Source organism: Lynx rufus, unplaced genomic scaffold (assembly GCF_022079265.1).
Source record: "Lynx rufus isolate CCGP_SWC_20201006 ecotype Redwood Valley unplaced genomic scaffold, mLynRuf1.p SCAF_2, whole genome shotgun sequence".
Taxonomy (NCBI): Eukaryota; Metazoa; Chordata; class Mammalia; order Carnivora; family Felidae; genus Lynx; species Lynx rufus.
The window spans coordinates 189,574,609-189,600,467 of NW_025814834.1; the positions used below are offsets into that span (position 1 = coordinate 189,574,609).

General features: G+C 38.8%; 1 protein-coding gene across 2 annotated transcripts in view; it reads left to right on the plus strand.

The window, feature by feature from the left end:
* Positions 1-450: 450 nt before the first annotated feature.
* FOXJ3 (forkhead box J3) overlaps positions 451-25,859 on the plus strand; it is a 149,938-nt gene continuing 124,529 nt past the window's right edge. For both annotated transcript variants that reach the window (XM_047083141.1, XM_047083143.1), the window contains exons 1-2: positions 451-577; positions 22,635-22,695. In XM_047083141.1, coding sequence (XP_046939097.1) covers positions 22,652-22,695 — 44 coding nt within the window. In that variant the 5' untranslated portion in view covers positions 451-577; positions 22,635-22,651. The remainder of the gene's footprint in view (positions 578-22,634; positions 22,696-25,859) is intronic.

A 25,859-nucleotide genomic window follows, 5' to 3' on the forward strand; every position in this document is an offset into this window, starting at 1 on the left:
TAGAGGCCGAGGGGCCTGTGAGGTGAGGCGGCTGGGAAGGGGTGGGGGGCAAGGTCACGAGGCGTCAACCCTCCGGAGCACGGGGTCTGAGAAATCTGTGAGCAGGGTCCAAGGCCGCAGGTCCCTGCTGTCCACAGCCCTCTCCCACACTTCCTAGTCTCCACTTTGATGCGCAGAGACCCCACATCCCTCGGAGCTGCCGGCCGCTCCAAAACACCCGCCGCGCCGAGGAAGAGGCCCCCTCTTCGAGGGGCACTACTTGTCCCAGCGGAGGGATCCCGCGCGTGGTGCGGCAGCCGTGACCGCGGAGGGGAGGGGACGCCGCTGACGCCGTGCCGGTGGCGCAGCGACGTCGCGAGAGGCGGGGGCGACGGCGGGGGCGGGAGGGGAGCGGGTCGGGAAGTAGTTCCGGGTGCGCGGCCCCGGATGTTGGCTGCTCCCGCTGCCGCCGCCGCTCTCGGCGCTGCTCGGGGCCTCGGCCGCTCGCACCAGGCGCCGTTGGGATCTTTCCCGGGGGCGGAGACGCACGCAGCGGCCGGGGGCTCGGCCGGGCCGTCCCGGCCTGCGCAGCCTTGAGGTGAGTGCCAGCCGCCAGGGCGGCGGGGCCGGGGCGGCGGGCGAGGAGGCGGGGCTGGGGCATCTCCCGGGACGGAGGCAGGGGCTGCCCTCCGCGAGACGCCCTCTCCCTTCTCTCGGCCGCGGCCGCGCTGCGGCGTGGGTGGCGGGCGGGGCAGGGGGCCCGGGCCCGGGCTGGGGCTTGGCGGGTGGCGAGGGCTGGGTCCCTCCCTCCCCCGCGGCGCTTCTCCTCAGCTGCTGCTGCCCCTCAGCCGGGAAGCGGCAGCTCCGCGCCTCCGGCCCCTCCCCCAGGCGGGGCCCGGGGGAGCCAGACGGGGTTCCCGGGGGCGCCGAGTCCGAGGACAGCGGCCGTCTCTTCCTCTCCGCGACCTGCCCCCTGGCCTGGGCTGGCCCCGTACCTCGGCATGGCAGCTTCTTCCCTTCAGGCTTGGGGTGCTTTTCGGCCGGCGGGTCGGGCAATATGTCGCGTCTCAGGGGTGCCCTTCTGGGTGAGGCCCGCGCGAGGGGCCTCCGTTCCCACCCATCCTGACGGCGTGTCCTCTGCCGGCGTTGGGGCCGGGGCCGCCGTTCCATGCGGACGTGTTGCTGCCCTGTGTGTGTTGCATCCTGCCCACGTGGTAGGGTGTCTCCCCCCTCCCCCCTCCATTTTTTGCAGCTGGTGAGGAGGGAGGTTTACGCGGTGGTTTTTCCTCTCTGATTTCCTCCCGTGGCGTGGAAGGTGTTAGGGTCAGTTTGCTTTGCTGAGGCCGGCTGTTGGTTAGCTGGGAGAAAGCAAGAGTTGTACTCTCGGAAATTGAGAGCAGTAGGGGACATGACAGGGCTTAGTTTCCAGAGACGTCTTTCCTCCTCTCCATTTAGCTGCTCTTGTTCTTTTCTCTGTTGCTTCATCTGAAAGAGTGGGCTCTAGCTGCTGATGCATCGAGGTGTATAGTTTTCACTTCTCCGTACTTTGCGTGTGTGCGTGTGTGCGCGCGCGTGTTTGGCTGGCAAAGGTGTCCCTTTCACAACTGTGTTGTGCAGTTCAGTTGGATTCCTGAATGAGCTGCGTTGGGCTGGCCAGGGAGTTAGAGGTTGGTGGGCATCTTGGCTTTTCCTGACATTCACTTTATTTTTTCCTTCTATTTTGCTTCCCACTGGAACGAGTGCATGTCATGAAAGTATTCCATCCATTGCTCTTTACTTGCAAGGGGGTACTAGATAGTTTTCACTGAGTCACATATTTCGTGGGAGCTCTTTTATTTCACTTTTCTTTTCGTTCTGTTGAGTACCTTTGCGCTGCTTTGTATTTTGAAACTGGTTTTGAAACATGTGTTTTGGGTAGTTTTTTTAATGTCTCTTCCAGGTTAAAGGTTTCCATCTTCCTGTGTTTTGCTCTTGTGTGACCACAGATTGCTCCCGGTAGCTAGAGTAGCAGTGAGAGAAGCCTTTTATTCCTCCCAGACCATAGCAAATATTTGTGGAAAAGCAGTAACTCCCTTCATATTTCTGTTTTGGTGGCATATATAGATGTGATTGACTTTTTTAGTTTTTTGGTTTTTTTTTTTTTTTTTTTTAATGTACACCTGAGGATTTGTTTTTTCTTTTTGTGTCTCTCGGAGTTGAGGTGAATCTTGTTCTTGATATTTTTGTGATACCGGGGACTTTGTCATGCTTTCATTAGGTAGTTTTTGGATGGAGTCAGGACATGTTTATTTTGGCTCTCTTTGGTTCATTAGTTTGGGTGAAATAAAATCTTAATATTTTGAAGTCACTTTTCAGATTCCAAGATGGCTGGCACTGTCACTTTTTCTTGATTTGTTCTTTTGCATTGTGTGTTCTCTTTGAATATATTTTCCTTTTATGTGGTACAACTGTTAGTGTATTCTCCTGTGCAAAATAAAAATAAATACAGATTCTATCTGCTTTCATCATGCTAAGTTTGGGTGGGGCAGTGGAAAATAGAGACTGTTTTTCTGATGCATTCTGAAACAGTTTTTTAGTAAGTCAGTCAGCATTTGTGTACTTCGGCAAAATACTGTGCCGTGTGCAAAGTAGTCTGTGTGAAGAGACTCAAGGAATAAAATATGTGGTCTCTACAAATGCTTCAACTTCTTTGGGGAAACAGCATGTAAGACGTCATTCATAATTATCAAGCATCATCAAACGCCTGGTTGGAATAGCAGTGCAACCAACGTTCAAGGTATAAGTGAGATTTGCAAAAGATAGGAATTTTCAAAGGGAAGAAGATGTATTCCAGGAGGGTGAAGGAGGGGTGTTTACAAAGGCGGAGAAGTGACAGTGTTTATAAAAGATACTAAGCCTGTTGGCCTGCACAGAGAATCTGTGTTGGTGAGTAGTGACAGATGAGTTCAGGATTGGTGAGTAGGTGTGTTTGTGGAGAATCTGTCAAGGATGGAAGGTTTAGTTTGATGAGGTGCCATATTGGGTTCTAACGACTAGGACTGAGATCATGCATATGGTTCCCGATGAAGGTTTTTGTATTATCTGAATGTTCTGGAGCAAGGAGACTGACTAGAATGCTCTTTGAGAATTTTAGGAATAAGATTAGGTTCTGACATAATGATTATGGGAATAAACTAATAGCCAACGTTTATTGTTTCCTGTTTCCCAGGCACTGTTCTAAGCTTATTAATTGTATTTAACTCAAAATCTTCATAATAAGGTCTTACTATTCCTATGACGAGACCAAGCTACAGAGAGGTTAAGTAACTTGCTCCAAATCCCATAGAGTAAGCTGCAGAGCCAGGATTTGAACCCAGGCAGTCTCATTTTTGAGCTTTTATATTTGGTTATTACACTGTCCTAAGAAGTATAGGATATATAAGAAGATGTATATGTGAGTAAAAATTAATTTCAACTTAGTAATGATTGTGGGCAAAGGGAGGAATGCGAATAAAACATTAAAAGACAAAAAGCCTAGAGTCCTGGGAGGATGACTGATAATAGGGAAATCAGGAAAGTATCACTGTGAAGGAAAATGAGCTAAGATTGGTTATGGGCAACACTAGATTGTGTACAATAAATTTTTCAGTAGCAGGCTACTTTCCTGCCAGTCCTGATGGCCTTCTCTTTTCGCTCGTTTGACTCTGGAAATGGGGGCTAGTTTAAGCAGAACAGTTAGAAAAACAGAGACTGTTCAGAAGAAAAAAATGTACCCCATGTTGCAAAGCCACTTAGAAATAGCATAGGAATTATTTTGGTTGAGCCATACCACTGCTTTCCAACCTTAGTGAAGACAATGAAGAATTGAGTAGAGTAGTACATTGCTATAGGATTAACAGATGAAAATGTAGATTGTTCACTGACCAGGGCTACAGATGGAAGTAAAAAACAGGTGAGCAGATGAGTGATGGGAAGTTGGTAGTATGCTGGTGAAGTAACTTTGAAGTTTGGAATTTTGGGTGTCGTTTTATATAGGCTAACGGGTAAAACATTCTGAGAAGAATCAGGAAATACCTTAGTGCTACAGAAGCCAAGAAGAGGAGAGGTAGTATGGTTCATGGTATCAAAGGTAGTCTGGAAGTTTAGAAACAATGATCATGATGAAAACACTATTGAAGTAGGACCAGGAAGTAATTTTTAACCTTAGAATTTCAAAAGGAAGGATAAGAATAGATGTCAGATTTTTTTTCCACAGAAGGATTTATAGAGATCTTATGGTCTGGGGTGGTAATTTTAAGTGTTTTCTCCTAATTAATGCTTCTGCCAGTCTCATTCTTGTCCACATGTCAGAGCTACTCAAATATCAGAAAACTCAAGTTTTTGTTTTTAACGTTTATTTATTATTGAGAGACAGAGCATGAGCATGGGAGGGGCAGAGAGAGGAGGAGACACAGAATTTGAAGCAGGCTCCAGGCTCCTACCTGTTAGCACAGAGCCTGACACAAGGCTCGAATTCACAAACCACCATATCATGACCTGAGCCAAAGTTGGATGCTTAACCGACTGAGCCACCCAGGTACCCCGGGTGTTTTTTCTTTAAAAAAGAAACAAACATGTTCTAAAGCCAGTGACTTTATACTTTAATGGTTCTCGCAAACTTTTTTCTTAATTCTTTTTTTAAAGTTTTATTGAGGTATAATTCACATACTATACAGTTCACTGGTTTAGACAGCTTAACAGTTTTTAGTATATTCATCAAGTTGTTTATCCATCACCACAATCATCTTTAGTCATTTCATCATCCCCAAAAAGGAAGTCTGTACCCTGTTCTGGACATTTCATATAAATGGAATCATACAGCATATGGTCTTTTGTGTCTGGTTTCTTTCACTTAGCATAATGTTTCGAGGGTTACCCATCTTGTAGTTTGTATCACTATTCCATTCTCTTTTATTGCTGAATAATATGGTACCTTTTATTCATTTATCTATTGAATTTTTGAGTTTCTTATACTTTTAAAAACCCTTCCATTTCTTCATCTTCATCCTCACCCTGCCAATTTTACCCCTTTTACTTCATTTTTTATTTTTTAAAAAATTTCTTAAAGCTCTTTTATTTTTTTCTTTTCTTTTCTTCTCTTTCTTCTTTTTTTTTTTTTTAAGAGAGCACTCGCCCTAGCTGGGGGAGGAGCAGAGGGGGAGACAGATAAAGAGAGAGAGAGAGAGAGAGAGAGAGAATATCCCAAGCAGGCTCCATGCTCAGCACGGAGTCCACTGCAGGGCTTGATCTCATGACCTTGAGATCATGACCAGAGCCAGAGTGAAGTCTTATGTGTAACTGACTGAGCCACCCAGATGCCCTCCACCCCTCTTTTAGAGTGTAACCTCTGCTATGCATTCTGCTGGGCCTTAGGGATATAAAAATGAGTAAGACACGGCCCTTGAACACTCATGTAGTGTTAATGGTTTACGTATACCATACAGCATTCCCAGTCCTATAATGTAGGCAAGACATTTTTTGAGATGAGCGATTTGAAGTTCAGAATAGTTTATTTACCCAAGATTGTAAATTTAAATCAGTAATGGAGCTATTGGATCTTCTTAGTCCATTGGATCTTCTTGTTCATTGCTTTCTATTATTCTGTGCTGCTGTTCTAACTTAAAGGATTCTTATATGAATTTCTGGATAATTAGAGGGGCTGGGAAATCCCCTTAGTGAATGAGTAATTTTTTATTATTTATTTATTTATTTATTTATTTTTAATTAAAAAAATTTTTTTTAATGTTTATTTATTTTTGAGACAGAGAGAGACAGAGCATGAACAGGGGAGGGACAGAGAGAGAGGGAGACACAGAATCTGAAACAGGCTCCAGGCTCTGAGCTGTCAGCACAGAGCCCGACGCAGGGCTCGAACTCACGGACCGTGAGATCATGACTTGAGCCGAAGTCGGATATTTAACCGACCAAGCCACCCAGGCGCCCCATGAGTAATTTTTAAAAAAAAAATTTTTTTTAATGTTTATTTATTTTTGAGACAGAGAGAGACAGAACATGAGCGCAGGAGGGGTAGAGAGGGAGAGGGAGACACAGTCCGAAGCAAGCTCCAGGCTCTGAATCAGCACAGAGCCCAACACGGGGCTCGAACTCACGAGCTGTGAGATCATGACCTGAGCTGAAGTCGAACGCTTAACCGACTGAGCCACCCAGGCGCCCCAGTGAATCAGTGATTTTTAATGTTTAATCTTCAGGACTTAAAATGAACACGTGTGTGTGTGTGTGTGTGTGTGTGTGTGTGTGTGTAGTTGTTGTTTTTTTTAACCAGATTCTGTCACTTGTTTGTGATTTAGATAAGTCATCTCATATTTCTGCCTTTTCTTTCAGAACGTCAGTGTGTGTGATGATGATGATAGTGGTAGTGATAATAGTAATAGCTAACATTTTCTGAAGTCTTACTGTGGGTCTGAAAGCGTTCTAAGTACTTTACATTTATTATTTATATAATTCTCATAACAACTCTGAAAGATTTTATTTTTATTAATTTTGTAGGCACAGAGAGGAAACAGGCGCAGAGAGATTAAGTAGTTTGCCTAAGGTTGTGTAGGTAGGGATGGAAAGAGGCAGGATTTGAACGCCTGCAGTCTATTTTCAGAACTCCATGGCTGTTAATCACTACCTTGTACTGCTTACTGTGTTATAGGAGTTAACGGAGGGTAATATTTCAAGTAAGGGGGCATGACGAGAATATGAAGATTGGATTTTGAGTATGTTGGGGAAACAAACAGCAAAATTAAAGTTGACATTGTGTCCACATTAAAAAAATGTGAACCTAATACTGTAGTGCACAGGGATACATGTTTATGCTTTCAGGTACATTTTTTGTTTGTCCTTGCTAATAGCCTCTCAGCTCAGAAATTGCATTATTTTCATGGTCTTCACTGTTGTCTTTGTTAGTCACTTAACCTTTCCACGTTGTTACTGTTCAGAAACCTTGGCTTAAGACAGCAGAAACTCACTTTTACCTTCCTTAGCTTTCCTATAACTGAATTTTTGTTTTCCATTTTCAGCAGTTAGTGTTTCAGTCCTAGATAGAGGTACACTACCCTCTTTCACTCCAAAACTCAGAAAACACCACAGTGGCATTTTATAACAACTGTCAAAAAATTTGACCATCTTAATTGGTGTAATTGGATTTTAGTGCACAAATCACAAGAACCAAAGCACAGTCTTTTGGTTAAAGAGATTGACTTATACTGAAATTGGAAAAGGCATCTGCTATACAGGATTTTGGATTTAATATAATTTGTTATAACCAGATCAGCAAAGCATTATTACTATGGGCCATCTGTTGGGATATGGAAATAGCTTTGTTATGTGGAGCCAGATGTTGTATTTATATTTATAACAATGGCATTCTACTTATTTTAAGTTAGGTACCTTTGGCTGCTATTCTGCTTGACATATCAACTGATTACCTGAGAATGTGATGTCTTTCAAAATGGTTATCACTTTTCTATAGAATTGAAACAAAGTAACTGAAACAGAAAGCAAATGAGATTCATATATGGTGTCAAACTTTAGTACTGTAACAAGATAAAATATAGGATAAATAAGAATATGATTAGAACCATATTCAATAAGAACTCTTACTTTGACACATTTAATAAACCTAGTTTTAATAATTAACTAAACCACTCTGGTTGCTTTAAGAATTTTTACCATAAATCTGAAGTGATTTCGTTTTAGCCTAATCAGACCTACATTGATGCTGCCCTGTCTGACTTACTTCCCATCGTCAATGGGTGAAGTAGTTTGTAATGGACTCACGCTTATGGAATGCAATAAGAGGAACTATTGTCGGAACATAATCTTAGAGAACTCTCTTCTGAGTTGAAATGCTAACAGTTTGGGGGTGGGGAAAGTCCTTGTGTGGGTTTTTAGAGAGAGTCTCTACAAACTTTGCATGTTGGCTTAGTCTGTTTGGACGGCTATAACAAAATACCACAGACTATGTAGTTTATAAGTAACAGAAGTTAATTGCTTGTCATTCTGGAGGCTGGTAAGTCCAAGATGAAGGCACACCAGCATGGTTGCCTTCTGGTAAAGGCCCCCTTTGTAGCTGGCACCTTAACATGGTGAAAGGTGCAAGGGATCCCTCTGGAGCCTCTTTAATAAGACACTAATCCTATTCATGAAAGTTCTACTCTCATGACCTAAGCACCTCCCAAAGACCCACTTCCTACTACCATCATTTTTGGGGGTTAGGATTTCAACATGTGATGAATTTTAGGGAGGACACATTCAAACTGTAGCATAGCATTGGCTATTTTTTCATAATCTTCCTATGTAGAGATGGTCCTGAAGAGTTAGGTCACATATGGGAGAGACACTGTAGAGTTGATTATTCCAGGACGACTCTGTGTATCTGTATACAACATTTTCAGTACATTTCAGTACATTTCATTTTCAGTACAGCTAAAAGCTGTAACTGAATTCACCTACCTGGACAGTAGTACAGTGATATCAAGGAAATAAGATTGATCTGATTGTTGTAGTGCTGATGTTACCTTATTTGAAGATCTCAGAAGTTGGAATTGTAATTTTTCTTACAGTTCAGACCTGTCCTTATTGTATGTTGACACACATTTGTGAGAGGAATGGATGAGGGGGGCAGACCACTAGAACTTGCTAATAATTTTAAATTGTTTGTTTATAGAGATGGGGTTGAGAGGTAAAAATAAGTTATTGTTAAGATCTTAGATTTTAGTTGGTGGGTACGTGGGTGCTTATTAAATTGTTAAAAAGGACTAAAGTTTCTGTGGTTTGGGTGTAGAACTTCGGGAAATATACGATAGTCAGATATGCTACAGTCAGGAGCAGGTTGACTGACTCATGGTACAGAGATAAATAATATATGGATTCAGTTTCTGCTAGTGTGGTTGGGTCTGTGAATCTAAGACATGCTTTACCTGTCTACCCTTTGTAAGGAGCTGTTGAAGGTATTATATCCTCATGTAAATAGACAGGAATCACCATCAGAAAAGGCATCTTTGCCTTCCCCTTGAAATGGGGAAGTCATGTTTTTTTATAGTTTATTATAGGGGATGTGTATTTTGGAAAAATATTCATCTTACATTTGAATAATACTTTTTGAAAAGTATTTTCTCTAATTTGTTGGATTCTGGAACCTCCCACCAGCCAAGTAATAGAGGTAGGGCAAGTAATATGCTTATTGACAAATAGAGAAAATGAGATACAGGCTAAGACTTAGTGTCACTCCAGTTGTTTAGTAGAGCAGAGACTGGGACCCAGATCCTGCATTCTGTTTCTGGTCTTGTACTGTTTAGTAGAAACTGAGAAAGTTTTAAGAACATACTTTGGGTTTTTGAGATAGAACTTAAAAGTTATGGACCCCAAAGGACCTGAGCTACTTGGAGTAGAACTTGTCTTGTGACAATAACAGAGTGAGGGACATAAAACTATTGAAAATACCTTCTTCCCTTGTTAAATTTGGGTCCATTTCCAGTCATTGGATGTATTTTTACTTGAGTCTCCTTTGTAGAATTCTGGAGGCAAGGAGGAGACAGAATCAAAAGGGACACTTTTAAGAATTACGAAATAGTGGAGCGCCTGGGTGGCTTATCCGATTCTTGATGTCTGCTCAGGTCATGATCTCATGGTTCGTGAGATCGATCTAGCAAGTGGAGCCTGCTTGGGATATTCTCGCTCTTGTTCTGTCGCTGCCTCTCTCCCACTTGTGCACGCACATGCCATCTCAAAATAAAAAGAATTACAGAATAGCAGATTTGGCCTTATTTTATGGAAGTACGTATCTGTAAAATTTAGACATAAGAAATTGTACCTGGAACATGAATCTACTGTGGCTATTTGGGTTACTATCATAGTTAGGATATCGTTTCTTGCCCAGTGGGTAGGAAGAGTGATAGTATATAAAGAAGCTATAACTGGATAGAAAAAAAGACTGAAAGAAACCGTTACAATGGGTAGTCCTTATTTTCTCCTTTGAACCTGTTTATATTTTCTAAGTTCTCTACAGTGAGCTCATACCATTGTTATAATCAGAAAAAATAAACAAGGATGATTTTTATGGTTTATATGAGAACTTAGAAAAACGTGAATCATAACACTTTTGAAGAGCAGTTTAAACACTTGGTGTTATCAAAGTTTGCTTTTTTTATTAAAATTTTTTTTATAACGTTTTATTTTTGAGAGACGAGACAGAGCTCTAGTGGGGCAGGGGCAAAGAGAAAGAGTGTGAGGGAGGGAGGGAGGGGCAGAGAGAGAAGGAGACACAGAATCCAAAGCAGGCTCCAGGCTGAGGTGTCAGCACAGAGCCTGACGCAGGGCTTGAACCACGAACCATGAGATCATGACCTGAGCCAAAGTCAGACACCTAACTGACTGAGCCACCCTGGTGCCCCAAAGTACTTTTCTTTTTGGGCAGTTATGTTAATAAATCAGTTTTATAATAAATTATTTTATTATAATCTATGGGTCAAGTTGAGAGTGTGTTAAGTGTTTGGGTTTTTCTCTGCATTACAATTTGGTCGTTTAACTCTGCTGATTAAGGAATTAGTTTTAGTTCCCTAGAAGCAACCAAGACCTTAGGTTTACTTACAGTAATTACTTATCAATAAGTGACCTAAAAATAGTACTTTGATTTATAATGAAAACTAGACTTAAGATCTACTTGTCTGGTACTGTATTGTTGGCAGGTTTCTAATAAGAAAAACCACTTGTTAGTGCTTCTTTAAGATACTGTTTTCATCCAGGGACATTGGGCTCATTAATTTCTCTCACATGTTTGCTCATTTATTACCATCTGCTGTGTGTTGGGCAATGTACTAAATGCTGGGGACACAAGTTAAAGGGTCCTTACACAAGTAAAAGACTACAGGTTTTAGTTTGGGAGTGACATTGCAGAGATAAGCCTTGTCATATGGAGGTATCCTGGAATTTCTTCTGTTTTCTAGTTTTTGACTAAAAAGGCAGAATGGCTAGCTTTGTTTTTTTGAAGAACTTAATGTATTTAGTGGTTTCAGTAGATGTCTTTAAGAAGAGCTAATGGCTTCATGGTTATTTCTCTGCCTGCAAAATATTGAAAATCATTTATCTAAAGAATTTCCTCATCTAAGGAGCATTTCTTACTGAGGTAAATGACCTAGGCATTCATATTTGCTTTGGGAGCAACCTTATATTGACTCTTCTAGGATGGAGACAGTGTCTTTTGTTATTTATCCTCTATACTTAGCACTGTAAATAACACATAACAGGCATCATTATATATTCACTATAGCAGTAAATGAAAGGGTATTTAAGCTTAGTTTTAATATTGATACAAATATATCAAAAGTTTCCTTTTATCTGTGATAGTGAGAAATACAGTAGTTCCTAGGATCTTGAGAATTAATCATTCTGACCAGTGAGATTTCCCACTAAAGCACTTGATACATAGTCCTTTGGCTACTCTTAGAACACCTGTAGTCACTGATACCTGTAAGGTAGATTGTCATTAGCTCTAACTGAGGCAAAATTTCCTTTAACTTCATTTCTTTTCTGGTCCTGTGTGGAACAGTAGAGACCTAGTTTGTGTTCTTTAACAAGATAATCCTTCAACTAGTTCAATGATTATTCATTGAGCAAATATTTCTTGAACACCTGTGCATGCAGGACACTGTCCTGGGCATTATGAGAGATCTGAAGGTGATTAAAAGGCATAGTCTGTTCACAAAGAACGAATACAGAGAAGGAGCCATTGGCTTGTTGAAAAGAGAGTTTTTGCTTATGGTCAGAAAAGCTTTGTGTTGGAGATAATGTTTGAATCAAGATTAGTGATGGACCTTGTAGGCTGACAGAATAAAAAAAAAACCTAGAGATATGGAAGCACAATGGAAGTTAGAGGAATATCAAGAGGTTCAGGTTGGCTATTTTACAAGGTATGCTCCAGAATCTTAAAAATGTTCATTGTATCCCCAGCATTTGGAGGAGTGTTTGGCAAATAATTGCGGCTTGGTGAATTTTTGTTGTATGAATGAACAGATGGTCACATTTGGGAAATACTGACCATCCTTAAAGAATCACAAAGCACTAGAGGATATTGAACATTTTGATAAATCTGTTAGAGAAAACAATATTTATTTTAAACTTATCTGGCAGTGGAATGCCTATTACCAACTCTTGAAATCCTCTGGAAAATACTATACTGGGGGTCTCTGTGGTTGAGGTGACATGGAAGACTGAGAAGTGTTTTCTTCTTTATGCTAAACACACCTAGTTTTTTCAGTCATTCTACACTTGACATTGGGCTTCTAAACTCCTCACTGGTCTGATATCTCTCCCTGCAAGCATTCTAGCTTGCAAGTGTTTTTAAAATTTGGTGCTCAAAACAGAGCACAATACTCCAGTTGTGAACTAAGCAGTGAAGAGTGCATGGGACTGCTACCCTCCTTGATCTGGGTACTATTCTTTTAATGAAGTTTAAGATTGTATTTGGTTTCTTTTTAGCAGCTGAGTCACTCTCTTGGCTCATATTCAGTTCTCATATTAATTTACAAGAAGTTCTTTGAGTAGATTCAGAGAGATTCCTATTAGTAGAGCTAACAAATGAATGCCTGTTTTCTTCTCATTGAGTCTAGGCTGTTTTCTTCAGAAGTACTAGTCATTCTTAAGCTTCCTGAAATCTAAGAAAAGAAAAAGAATTAATTGTACAGTGCCAGTGTTGATCAAGTAACAGGAAGGTCCACAACTGCATTGCTCAGTATATGCAAAAGTAGATAATATATAACGAATCCCTATTTATCCATCACAGATTTGACCATATGTGTCACATATACCTCAACTGTCTTTTTCTTTTTTGCCTATTTTAAAGAAAATCTTTTCACCTCTGTAAACTTTAGTATACATCTCTTAAAGATATCTTGGCACATAATCACATGCCATCGTGTATAACAAAGTTGACAATATTTCCTGGTGTTAGCTAACAACCAGTTTATAATAAAATGTTTTCAATTGTTTGTCTTTTTACAGTTGGTTTTTAATTGAATCAGTACCCAGACAATGTCTACATATTACATTTGGTTATTATGTTTATTTTCTCTTTTAACCTAACACATTCCCCCCTCCCCTTACTTTTTGGCATAATTTCACCCTGTCTGCTCCTTTGATCCTTCATGTCTCGGTACCAAGTTTTTTTTACTGTTCTTTTTGAAATATCTGTAAGAGTTGTCCTTCTTTACACCAATTCATACATTTTTAGAGTATTATGTACAAAACATGAGCTAAGCATTGTGGGACATAGAAAAGTTAATTTGGTATATACCTGGCCCCCTATGAGCGAGCAATCGAATGTTAGATGTATACAAAACAATATAAAGCAGATCATTTGCCTTCCAGTGGGTCATGCCTTGATTATATATAGCCTCTCCCCACCTCCCATTTTTGTTTTTGTTTTTTCCCCCTGGAAAATGCAGCCAGTGAAATCTTAACATGTTAATTTAGTCATGTACTGATGAGGAACCTACAGTTGATTTCCTCTTGAATCAAAAAATTATAGTTGTTTTTGCATGGTACTCCATGTTCTACTGGCTTCCACCTTTACCTAAAGTGGAACCCCTCAGGGCACAACCACCTTTTTTTTTTCTGAACCAAATTTATATAATTGTGTAGAATTTTCATTTGTCACAGAAGATTATTGACAATTTGAGAGCAGAAACTTTATCTTTTTTTCCCTGTATAATACTGGGAAGCTTAATAAGTACTTTTGGAAAATACTGATACATATGCCAGTGGGCCTATTCTTACTGCTTCTTACCCTCCCAGAATCAGCCAGAGCTTCTGCCAGTTAAAAGTAAATAATCCAGATCTAAGTTTCTTCTCTTACCCCAAAAGTGTCCATAAAAAAAGCCCGTTCAGTAGTCTCAATCACAGATGACAGCTAGATGGTTTGCATGTGGCCACTTCCCCATCATTTATGTCTGTGGCAAACTACTAATTTCAGGTTGTTTTTAGGCATGACCTCGGTGTAGCACTGCAGGTAGCTATTACCTGTTGAGCACAATTGAGCATAATTGGTAAATGATATGGAACCTTTCTGCTATCCTTGTCCTAAACCAATAGTTCCTGAATTAAGTTGTACATCAGAATCTCCTGACATACTTTTATTTAATAGATTCTCTAGGTTTCACTGTGAACTCTTGAGTCAGGATTTTCAAGAATGGAATAGAATTAATTGGTCCTTATAAAGTGGTTTGTAGACTGACTTTGGGGACCAGACAGGTAATTTTTATTTTGTTAAACAGCTATAGCAGTGGGAGACTACAGCTTTCCATCTTTTCATTGGCAGTACAGTAGGACATTCCTCTGGTAATCAGTACATTCTGATATGTTTACTTTTCAGGGATATGGTAGGATCTCTTGCTTTGAATTACACCAGGCAAAGCACATGAATCAAATGCCCAAGATAAAGATACAGGATCCAGAGAGGTGGCATCTTGACTTTCTAAATATAACTGAGTTTAAATTTAAAGCCTCAAAATACTTCAGCCCTCTCTGAAAGCTTATTCTCTCTCTGTTTAGTGAATACCTTTAAGAGTTTAAAATAGAAAGGCTCAACATTTTTAGACTGAACAATCTTTCGAATTTTTCATATTTCATGTACATTCAATAAAAATGGTTTAAACATACAACATTTAATATCATACGCTTTTGTCATTATCATAAAACCAAATCTATAAATTGGGAAAAAGTTTTTTATTAGATCGCATAATTTGGTTTTGAGACTGGAAATTGTGATTAAGTTATTGAGCAAAGTAGAGCGATTGAAGCTTCAGGATTATCCAGTAAGTTAATGACAGACCCAGAAATAGAATCCTGTGTTACTTACTTGGGTTATGATTTAGTTTGAAGAGGGTGGCCTGTGATCTGTTTGTATAAATTGCAGGAAGTAAGGTTTGGTGTTTGGAAGAAGCTATAGCTCTGTGATGTTTGGCCAAGAAGCTCCTCTCCCCAACATTTACCACCTGTTTGATTGACACCAGACCTAAACTGTGGTGGGGAGAGAGACAGGTCAGACTTCTTAGTCTTAAAATAGTCTTAAAAAGCGAATGCTGATTGTTGGTTGGCATGAATTTTTAATCTTCTGTTATTAGAGAATAATAGGACCTGGCCTTGGTTTTGTTTTAGGAGAAGGGAGGTATGACCTAAGTAGTTGATTTGTAGATACTAGTAGAATGGTTGTCTGTAGAATTTAGTATAACACTTTTTTTTATGAACCATACGTGTATTTTCATTAAACATGTTTAATTAATAGATGGTATAGTTTGGAAATAGTAGAGCCCACCAGAAAACAAACTTTCCTGAACCACTAATGGTTCAGGGGGTGATAGATTTGAAAAGAATTGCTATTGTAGTGTTGCCTTCTGGTGAAGTCATTACTTTTACTCTCCCCTTCCTGTTCTAGTTTGGGAGGTTGAGGTGGCTCCTGATGTACTAGCCAGGGAAGCAGGAACTGAACAGAAAAAGAACATTTGCCTGTGATTGAGTTCTAAATTTTTTTTTAAGCCTTATAGAGCTAGAATTCATATATTGTACAGTTCACCTATTTAAAGTGTGAAACTCATTGTTTTTTAATGTATTCACAGAGTTGTGAAACTATTAACTTCAGTCTAATTTTAGAACATTTTCCTCTTCCTCTGAAAGAAACCCCCATACCCAGTGGCTTTTACTCCCCTACCCATCAACCCTAAGAAACTACTAATCTAATTTAAAGTTTTTTTAATGTTTATTTTTTGAGAGAGAGCAAGAGAGAGGGAGAGAGTGCACTAGCAGGGGAGGGGCAGAGAGAGAGAGGGAGACACAGAATTTGAAACCGACTCCAGGCTCTGAGCTGTCAGCACAGAGCCCAACAGGGGGCTGGAACCCACAAACTGCGAGATCATGACCTGAGCCAAAGTTGGACGCTTAAAGGACTGAGCCACCCAGGCGCCCTGAGAAACTACTAATCTATAGTCTAATAACGACTAATCCATAGTCTATCAATTATTAATAGTAACTTATTAATAATTATTAATAGTAATTAATAGCAATTATTGATATAACTACTAATCCATAGTCTAACATGAGTTTGCCTGTTGATGTAAATGAAATCATGTAGTCTTGTGACTGGCTTCTTAGCATGTTTTTGAGGCTCATAACATGTTATAGCATGTACATCGTTCCTTTTTATTGCCAACTATTCTAATGTATGGATATAGCACATCTTATTTACCCATTCATTAGCTGATGGGCATATGGATTGTTTTCGCTTTTTTGCTATTATGATTTAATGCTACTAAGAACATTTGTATACAGATTTTTCTGTGAATGTATGTTTTCATTTTTTAACTATATATCTCAGGAGTGGAATGGCCGTGTCATATGGTAATTTTGTGTTTAACTTTTCAGTAAACTGCTAAACTGTTTTCTGAAGTGGCTGCACTATTTTACATTTCCACTAGTAATATTTAAGTTTCAATTTCTCCATGTCTTTGAACACTTGCTATTGTCTGTTTTTTTAATTATAGTTATCCTAGTGGGTGTGAAGTGGTATCTCATTGTGGTTTTGATTTGCATTTCCTTGCTGACTAATCTTTTCATGTGCTTATTGGCCATTTGTAGATCTTTGTAACTTTTATCTTGCCCATTTTTTAAAATACTGTTTGTTTAGTTATTTATTTTAGAGAGCGTGTGGGAGAGGGGCGGGGAGGGCAGGGAGAGAATCTTAAGCATGTTTCATGCTGAGCGTGGAGCCCAACACGAAGCTTGATCCCACAACACTGGAATCATGACCTGAGCCGAAATCAAGAGTTGGATGCTCAACCAACTGAGCCACCCAGGTGCACTGATCTTAGCCATGTTTTGCAGTCAAATACTCTGCCGATGAGCTGTGTATCCAGATCTTTGCCAATTTTTAGATTTTTTTTTAATGTTTGTTTATTGTTGACAGAGACACAGAGCATCAATGGGGAGGGGCAGAGAGAGGGAGACACAGAATCTGAAGCAGGCTCCAGGCTCCGAGCTGTTAAGCACAGAGCCCGATGTGGGGCCCGAACTCACGGTCCGTGAGATCATTACCTGATCCGAAGTCGGAGGCTTAACTGACTGAGCCACCCAGGCATCCCTATATTGAGTTATCTTTTTATTATTGAGTTTTGAAGATTCTTCATATATTCTGGATACTTGCTCTTCTTACTGAGGATTGGTCCTAAATTACTTGCCTTGAGGTAGGGAGAAGTATTTGATGGATACAAAGACCATAGTTAAAAGGTCTGGTGAATTTTCATTCAGATCTTTTTTTTATTAGAGAGAGAGAGAGAGAGAGAGAGAGCGCGAGAACGCACATGCACACACATGGATGGGGGAGAGGGGCAGGGGGAGAGAGAATCCCAAGCAGGCTCCAAAACAGGATAATAGGGGATATAGTGTGATGAACATTCTGACATATTCTTCACCCTTCCTGATTTCTTAGTCTGTTCTTCTCTGCTCTTACTGCTTGACCTTATTGCACTTTCCATTTACTTTCATTTTATACAATTTGTGGCTAAACTTGTATTTCTCTCTCCTAATTCTTAACCCTTTTGCAGTCTACTTTTTGTTTTCCCTAGGCTACAAAACCTACCCTCCTTAGTGTTCATGATATTGTATTAAAAGCCAATGTTTTCTGTGTATGTCCATCTTAATTGACATGTAATGATAACATTGTTGCCTTTCTGTGCTTTAAAATCACTTGCAGCCATCTCCAGTACAATTTTCCCAAGTTTTTTTTTTTTAATTAGTGCCTCTTCTCTTAATTATCTATTAAAGTTCTCCAAAGTTAAGGTTGGCCTCTCGTCTTTCTTTAATATTCCTGTGGTGAATCCATCATTCTCACATGATTTTAATTGCTTTCTAAGAGTATAGGACTCAGATCTCACTTTTTTAGCTCAAGCTGTGCCACTGCCTTCAGGTTTAGCTAGTGGAGCTGAGATGAGCAGCTGATTGCTACTCAGCAGGATTCTTTTCCCTTTACTCCTTCCTCTGGCAGATTTCTCTTCAGGCTGATTAAGAGAGGTTATTTCCTTGACTGCTTTAATAATTACCTGTGACTAATGGTGTAACAAGTCACAATGCTTAGTTAAGTAACATGAGTCAAAGGGGTTGTTCCTTCATGGGTGCTAGTGAATTTTATACTTTGAAATCTTTTGAAAGATAGGTCTGAGTTAGGAAATAAGAAAAAGAGAAGGAATAGTCTCTTACCTCTAGTGCTGTAGCATTTATTTTGAACAAACTTTTAATTCTTCTAATATTATGCCTATGCTTCCATTCAAGCTGTGCTCACAGGCACTGATGCATGAATCTTCTCTTTTGTGGAGATGAAGAAATTAAGCTTAGAGAAGTTAACAATATACCAAAGGTCACAATTGGGATTCCAATCTAGGTCTTGACTTAATTTGTAAACTATAAGGCATTATATCCCTGTGTCGGTGGGAGAAAGGAAAATAAGAATTAAGATAATTATTTCGGAGCTTTTTCAAAATACTTAGTCCCATTTCACCTACTGCTCCCAAATAATGCATCATTATACTACTTTTAGTTTGTTAAACATTTGCTTCCTAAGTGTAAATAGTTTATAACTATTTATAGTTACATAAAAACTATATGTAGTTTTTATGTAACTATATATAGTTATATATATAAATAATATTTATATATATAAATAAAATAATTTTATTTTATTAAAAAAAATTTTTTTAAGTAATCTCTCTGCCCACTGTGTGGCTTGAATTCATGACCTCGAGATCAAGTCACATGCTCTACTGACTGAGCCAGGCAAGTGCCTCTGTAACTCAATTTAATATACACTTGAAGACTGCTTGTGTTAAAAGGAATTCCATATTCTTGTGTTGCTAATGGTATGTAGTACAGTAACTTCTACTGGAGTATACTCATCAAATGAAATGACTGGTTTTTACTACCATTCTGGTAGTGTCATTCTGCACAGACTTTCTTGCATGTTGGGATTTAAAGCATTTGGAGAAAATTCTAGGTACTTTTGACACCACCTTAAACTGTATAAATTATGGATGTAATTGAATTAGTCAATACAATTATTCAACTATAGTTGGCTTCAGAAATATGAGCTTATAATTCAGAGGACACTGAGACTTTCCTGACTGAACTGTGAACCTTAACCTTCTTTTGTGAGATTTCCATGTTGCTGATCATTTGCTAGGTAGGGAGAAGATTGGCAGAACCCCAGCCTGGAGTTCACCATTTAGGAGCAGTTATCTGGATTAAAAAGGCAAAAAACTGAAACTAAGGCATTGAAGCTAGAGCAGATTAGAAAGATATCTAGGAGCTAGAGTTGGTGGTAATTGGTAACCCATTGGGGATCCTAAAGGTGTTGATGTTTGGGGGACTCAAAATATAAGATCCTGTTCCCTTGCCTGATTTCTGAACTGAGGAGTTTAAACAAGAACAGACAGTTGAAAAAATAAAATATTACTGCTTTTAAAATTGGGTTTTCTTTTTTTTTTTTTTTTTTTTTTTTACAAACTTTGTGCTAGTTTTGTACAACTATCATTGCTGTCCAGTGCCAGAACACTTTTCATCATCCCAAAAAAACCTGGTAGCAGTCCGTCTGCATCCCCCCCATCTTACGGTCACTACTAATCTGCTTTCCAAATATGTGGCCTTTTGTGTCTGACTTCTTTCGCTTAGCATCCATGTTGTAGCATGTTACAGATTATCATTCCTTTTTATGGCTGAATAATATTGTATATTGTATGGATATTGTGTAGATATGCCACATTTTGTTTATCCATCAGTTGAGCATTTGTTTTATTTCTGTTTTTTTTGCTATTATAAATAATATTGCTATGAACATTTGTATGCGAGTTTTTGTGAACATATGTTTTAAATTCTTTTGGGATGTGCACATACCAATCTGTGTGTGTGTGTGTGTCTGTCCATCTGTCCCAAAGAGGATTTTTTATATAGACATACACACATACATACATGTCTAGGATTGAATTGCTGGTTCATATGGTAACTTTTCGAGGAGTTACCTTTGTTTTTGCTAAAGCTGATATTGTAGACTACTGTAGAATGTGGTTTAGATTTAAAAACCAAATGGTCTAGCTCACTCTCCACATTCTTTTATCCCCACTGACCTAATTTAGACCATGGGACAGCCCACCTGGTATCTAGATTGTTAGGGTCAGCAGAGCAGGTACACCCAGATCACTGCCAGTAGAGTCCTGGATGTAGAGTCCTGGAGTTATCTCTACCTAGTAACCAAGTTACTTATCTCTTTGGTGAGGAGTGGGCTAAGAGCCCAGGAGTGTTTAGAGAAGTCAGTCATTCCTCACAGAAATCAAGAGTTGGAAAGAAGTGTTCTGCTCTAACAAAGGCAAAGAAAGGAGTTAGGCTAGAAGGCTATTCTTAGATAATAGGATTGTGTCATTTTATGATAGGAAATACATTAAAGAAAGATGATGAATTTTGTTTTGGAAATGACAGATTTCGGTTTTCCAGGATAGAATGTTATTAGATATTTATGTGAAGATTAGGAGATTGATCCCTGCTAGAGATACAGATTTGAGATTCATACTGTAATTGAAATACAGGATAGTTAAATCACCCATAAAGTGAAACAGTTAAGTGTCTATTAGTTACCATATCTGGAAGTCTTGGAGGTTTTGATTCTGCCTACTGATGTTTCAACTGTATCTTATTCTGAGTGATTTGTTTTCTTCTATGTTTTGTGACTTTTTTCCCTCCCTCCTTCTGGGTTTTGTGATTTTCTATTGTGAATTTATTTATTTTGGAACCTTGCCTGTGGAAATTCTTCTAGGCCTAGATCAAAGGCAGATTCCCCAGAAAGGATTTGGATTTGCATTTCTCAAGGATGGGTGGGGAACATTACCATCCTAGGACTACCCTAAAGAAAATTTTAAGTATGAAGCTTTTTAAACCATAATCTAGTGAGAGTCAGTTTATGGTTATGAATATCAGAGGAGATACTGTTTTATTGCTATCATAGCCGCCCCCCATGTCCTCCTTGGCACTCAGTGCCAAGAAACCATTTTCCTTGCTACTATTCTATTGGGTAACACCTGGACTTTGCTGCTTGTACCTTGGGTCCCGTTAGGCCTTGTAATTGCAAGCTGAAATTCATAGGGTTTGGCAGAATGCCTTGAAGGTGAATGAAAGCTGGTTTCAGTACTCTGTATACTTTAGCTTCTCTCTTGTACTTAGTGTTTGGCAGGGTTATTGATTAATTTATAAAAGATTTTAAAAAGATTTTATCCATTGTTTTTAATTTTCAGTGGCATGTTGATTAAGCTATCTAGTCTGTCATTCTGCCAGAAAGAGAAGTGCCTTGTCTCTGTCCAGTGTGTGCGGGAACAATTAGATGCAGGGAGTTCAGTCAGCTTCTGGATTAAAGGTTATAAACTTGGGACAAAATCTGATGTTTTCTTTGGTCCACATAGTGTTAAGAAAATAAAAATCAGGAGATTATAAATAAAATTTTGGATATCTTGCTTCTCTACAAAAATTAGTTCTTAGAGAGGCACCTAGCTGGCTCATTTGGAAGAGCATGCAACAACTCTTGATCTTGAGGTTGTGAGTTCAAGCCCCACGTTGTGTGTAGAGATTTAAAAAAATATAAAATCTTAAAAAAATAAAAATTATTTCTTAGAATACTGGGCTTGCAGTCCTGCTTAACAGCAATTGGCTGGAACTGGGAATAGTAGCTGATCCATCCCCTGCAGCATGAACATGTTTCTTTAGTTGCACACAGTCTCTACCATTTGTGCAGTGTATTCATGTGTATATGCTTATATCCATTCCAGCTTCTCTCATTCATGTTACCTGTAAACACTTGTGGATCATCCTTTTGCCAATTAGTAGTGCTAATAGAGACTTTTATATCTGCTCATTAATTTATTTAATCTAACAACAAACTTGCAGTTTATCCCTGATGAGTAAATAAAATTACATAGATGGTATTTATCCCCATGTTACAGGTGAAGAATCTGAGGTTCAGTGAGGTTACATAAATTCTTCAGAGTTTCACAGTATCACAGTAGAATTTGAACCTGGAACTTCTTATTCCAAACTCCTTTGTTCAAATGTTATTATTAACTCTTTTTTTTTAAATAATGGAACCATTCTTCAGATGAAGTCTTAGTGAAGTCTGGTGTATAAAACCAGGAAAGATAGCACTGCTTTGATTGAAGAGTAGATAGAGTGGGCGACAGTTATGTGGGGTTGGGAACCTGCATATTCAGCTCTTTGGTCTCCTCTAGACACCTCTCTGCAATCCATGGGATTCTACTAAATAGTTTGGACGCAGTCTCTGTCTATCATAAGCATAACAATTTGCTAAATTTTGAGTTTTCAGCTCCTTTGGATGTTACAGTGTATCTATTTCTCTTATTCTCTGGTATGTTTGTCTTCTTCAGTATAATTCCTCTTATCGTTTAATAGCATTTTTGATTCATATGGGTATTTGTTCAGATAGTGGTGAATGTTTTAGCCTTCTATTTGTTTTCAGAGTGTTTTAATTAGAAATGAATCTTATTTACAGTTTAATTTACTTTGGAGCTTCTAATAACTAACTCTTCTTTACTTTTCAGATTCTCTTTGTGGCCAGATGGGTTTGTATGGACAAGCTTGTCCATCTGTAACTTCATTAAGGTGAGTACTCTTTTTTTTCCTTATTGGAACATGTAACATTTTAAAAGTTATGCTGGTCAGATCATATTAGGATGAATTCAAGGTGAGGTTTGTAATAAAATACTGATAGTTTTGTCAGACTATGCTATCTGATGGATTGGGAGATATTTTTGCTCACAGAGACATTTGTGATAATGGGATTTGGGTCTTAATTTCCATTTAGTGAATTTACGTATGTTCTTGTATATGGAGTAACAAAATTTTTATACTTCTTTGTCATTCCTTTTAAAAAAAAGCATTCTGCTTTCTACTTGTTTTAATTAGAAAATACCCAGTAAATTTTGATTGCCTTTGTGTAGCAGATTAAATAAGACTCAGTGCTAGTTTTTATCTCTTTGTAAATGATGATGTAAACACGACACCTTGATGATCCTCATTTGCAATAAATAAAGTGTAAAAAGTAGGAGCTAAGTTACATACAACCTAGTAGTCTTAGATTTTTTTTGAAGTTGCTAAGTCCTTTCTACAAATTAAATCTTATGTGAAATCCAGTGAATAAAACAGATATATACAGGACTTTTTTCTGTTTGCTTAGGCTTTCATGTTCTACCCCCACAGTTGCCCCTGAGGGGTTGTTGCAGGTCCCGGAGAACAGTCTGAAAAAATAACCTAAGTCTAATCTGTTAATTAAAATCTTTCAGACTAGCGTATGAAGTGTTGATGGAAGCATCATTTAACTACTTGCAACTGCTTCAACTAGTGCATCATTTATTCAGCATATGAGCACCTAATGTGTTGTCAAGCACTATTCTCAATGCTAGGGCTGTAACAGTGAACGTAACAGATCAAAATCCTATAATATGGAGCTACCTTCTGGTGAAGGGACAATTAATAAACAAGAAGTATCTGTTGTTATATATGGTGCTGAAGTGAGCACAAAAAGTATGTTAGTGATAAGGACTAAGGTAAAAAATAAAATAGAGAAAGGGAATGGGAAATACAGGGGTGTGTGTTATTTTTAGATAGGGTAGCCAAGGAAACCTTTACTGAAATGGTGACAATTGAAGACCTGAAAGAGAGATGGACTCTTCCACTTTGGGTATGTGGAATATGAGCATTCCAGGCAGAGGGAATCCAGGAACTGGTAGAGCAGGAGACTTGCCTTGTGTGTTGGAGGAACAGTGAGGAAGTCAGTGTGGCTAAAATAGAGTAAGTGATGAGAGTTGGGATTGCTCAGTTTTGGAGGGCAGAAGGAGAGAAAGGAGGGATAAAAAATTATTAGAGTGATGAATGTGAATTCAAGGAATCCTTGGCTTGAAAGCAGGTTTGATTGTCTAGAATGCCACAGAAGAAAAATGAAGTTGCATTTTTATGTTCTTGAATTTTCAGCTGGTCAGGGATGGCTATCCTTTGTCCTCAGTTAGGAAAGCTTTAATCTTTGCCATTATGGCACCTCTTTCCCTGAGAATGCATCTCCAGCTTGAGGAAATAGATGAAGAGGTTTGCTTTTCTACTTTGTGTGTCCTCTGCCCCTACCTCCAAACAAGGGACACCTATGTAGCTCTGAATAGAACCTTTTAAAAAAGACTATTATCGTTTCTTTAATTCCCAAAGCTCCTGTGGAACTAATTGACCTAATAGTGATTACTGCCCAGTATGATGGGAGGAATCATTTTACCCTTTTTTTGAATGTTTAAAACTTTGGATATGATCATATTGGGATATTTTTCAGACTTTGATCGTCTGTTGATTAGACTTCCTGAAAGTAATTTTAGTTGTGGAATATGCTGAAATAATCCTATACTAAAGTCATGGACTGAGATTATAAACCCCTTTATTTGAGTTTTTATGTTAAGGTTTAAGCTTGCATGTGACATTGGGTTAGGAATAATGTATATCTAACTTTTGTGCTTGGTAGAATTATAGAATTGGAAGGGATGATGAAAGAAAAGAGATAACCTTGAGTTATTTGATAATTTGGTAATTTGTAACACTGACAATTCTTGTGCATAATATTCTAGAATCTTTTTTGAACATATAGCTATAAATTTAGCATTAGGACTCTGGTGTCTGAGTTGGGTTATTTGGTAGTTTTATATACAGCTTTCATTTCTGTTAATATTCTGCATGGTCCATCTACGAAGCAGAGAGTTCCTAGTCTTAAATGTATGGGTAGAAAACCGTCGTTTGTCATTGATTTTTTTTGTAACTGGAGGCAAGCCTTGAGTTTGATACAAGGAAGAGAAAAGAATGACTATTCTTTGATGGTGGTGGTGGGATAGAAACTGGATTACTTAAAACCATAAAAATTTTAGTCTGCTTTCCCATAGTCTTCCCCAAACCAGAAATGACCTCCCCAGTGACACGATCCAAATAGGAATAGTCAGAACTCTTAACTCAAATGTACTGATAAACATACTTTACTTGTATGTACTACCTTTATATGTATCTTGGGTTGTACTATCTGTATATCTAGAAAATGGCTAGCTTCAAAATAAGTATATGAGTTGGTGGTGAAGAGCTGGATATGTGGCTGAGAATGAGAAAATGGGTAGGTAGGTAGGGATTTGTAGGCATAGGTGAGAGTGGGAGTGGACCTTTTAGTGTAAATGAAGGTAGGGGCTGAAATGAAAGTATGTGATAATTAAAAATCTGTTGGGTAGGAAAGGGTAGTAAATGGATTATGCCTCACTACCTTAAATATTTAGGCTAATAAACAAGTTAAGTATTGTTTTGGTAGATATTCAGTATTTAATCTGAATATGTTAGGATTAATTTTTAAATTGAACTTGTATTTTATGTATTAAAATAACACATTGTAGAAAATTTGGGAAGACAGAGAGAGATGGCCATTTTTAATGTCTTCGTATCATACAGTTCTATACCAGTAGGTGTTAATGTGTGAATTAGAAAAAGACACCCCATATTTTCTGTAAAAGAATGATTGCAAAAAATTTTGTAGTGATAGGTGTCGCAGAGTGTGAGTCTGGAGTTCTCTCTTGTCCAGCAATAGAGCAGACGCAGAATTGAATATGAGAGAGGCAAATGTCTGGGAGGAGACAGGAGCCCCAAATAGGGGTTTCTGCTCCAAATTTATTGAGCTCACAAGATATTACCCACGTGGTGAACGTGAAGAAAACAAGATCTTATATATGTGAATGTGGAGAAAACAATCAGATAGTAAT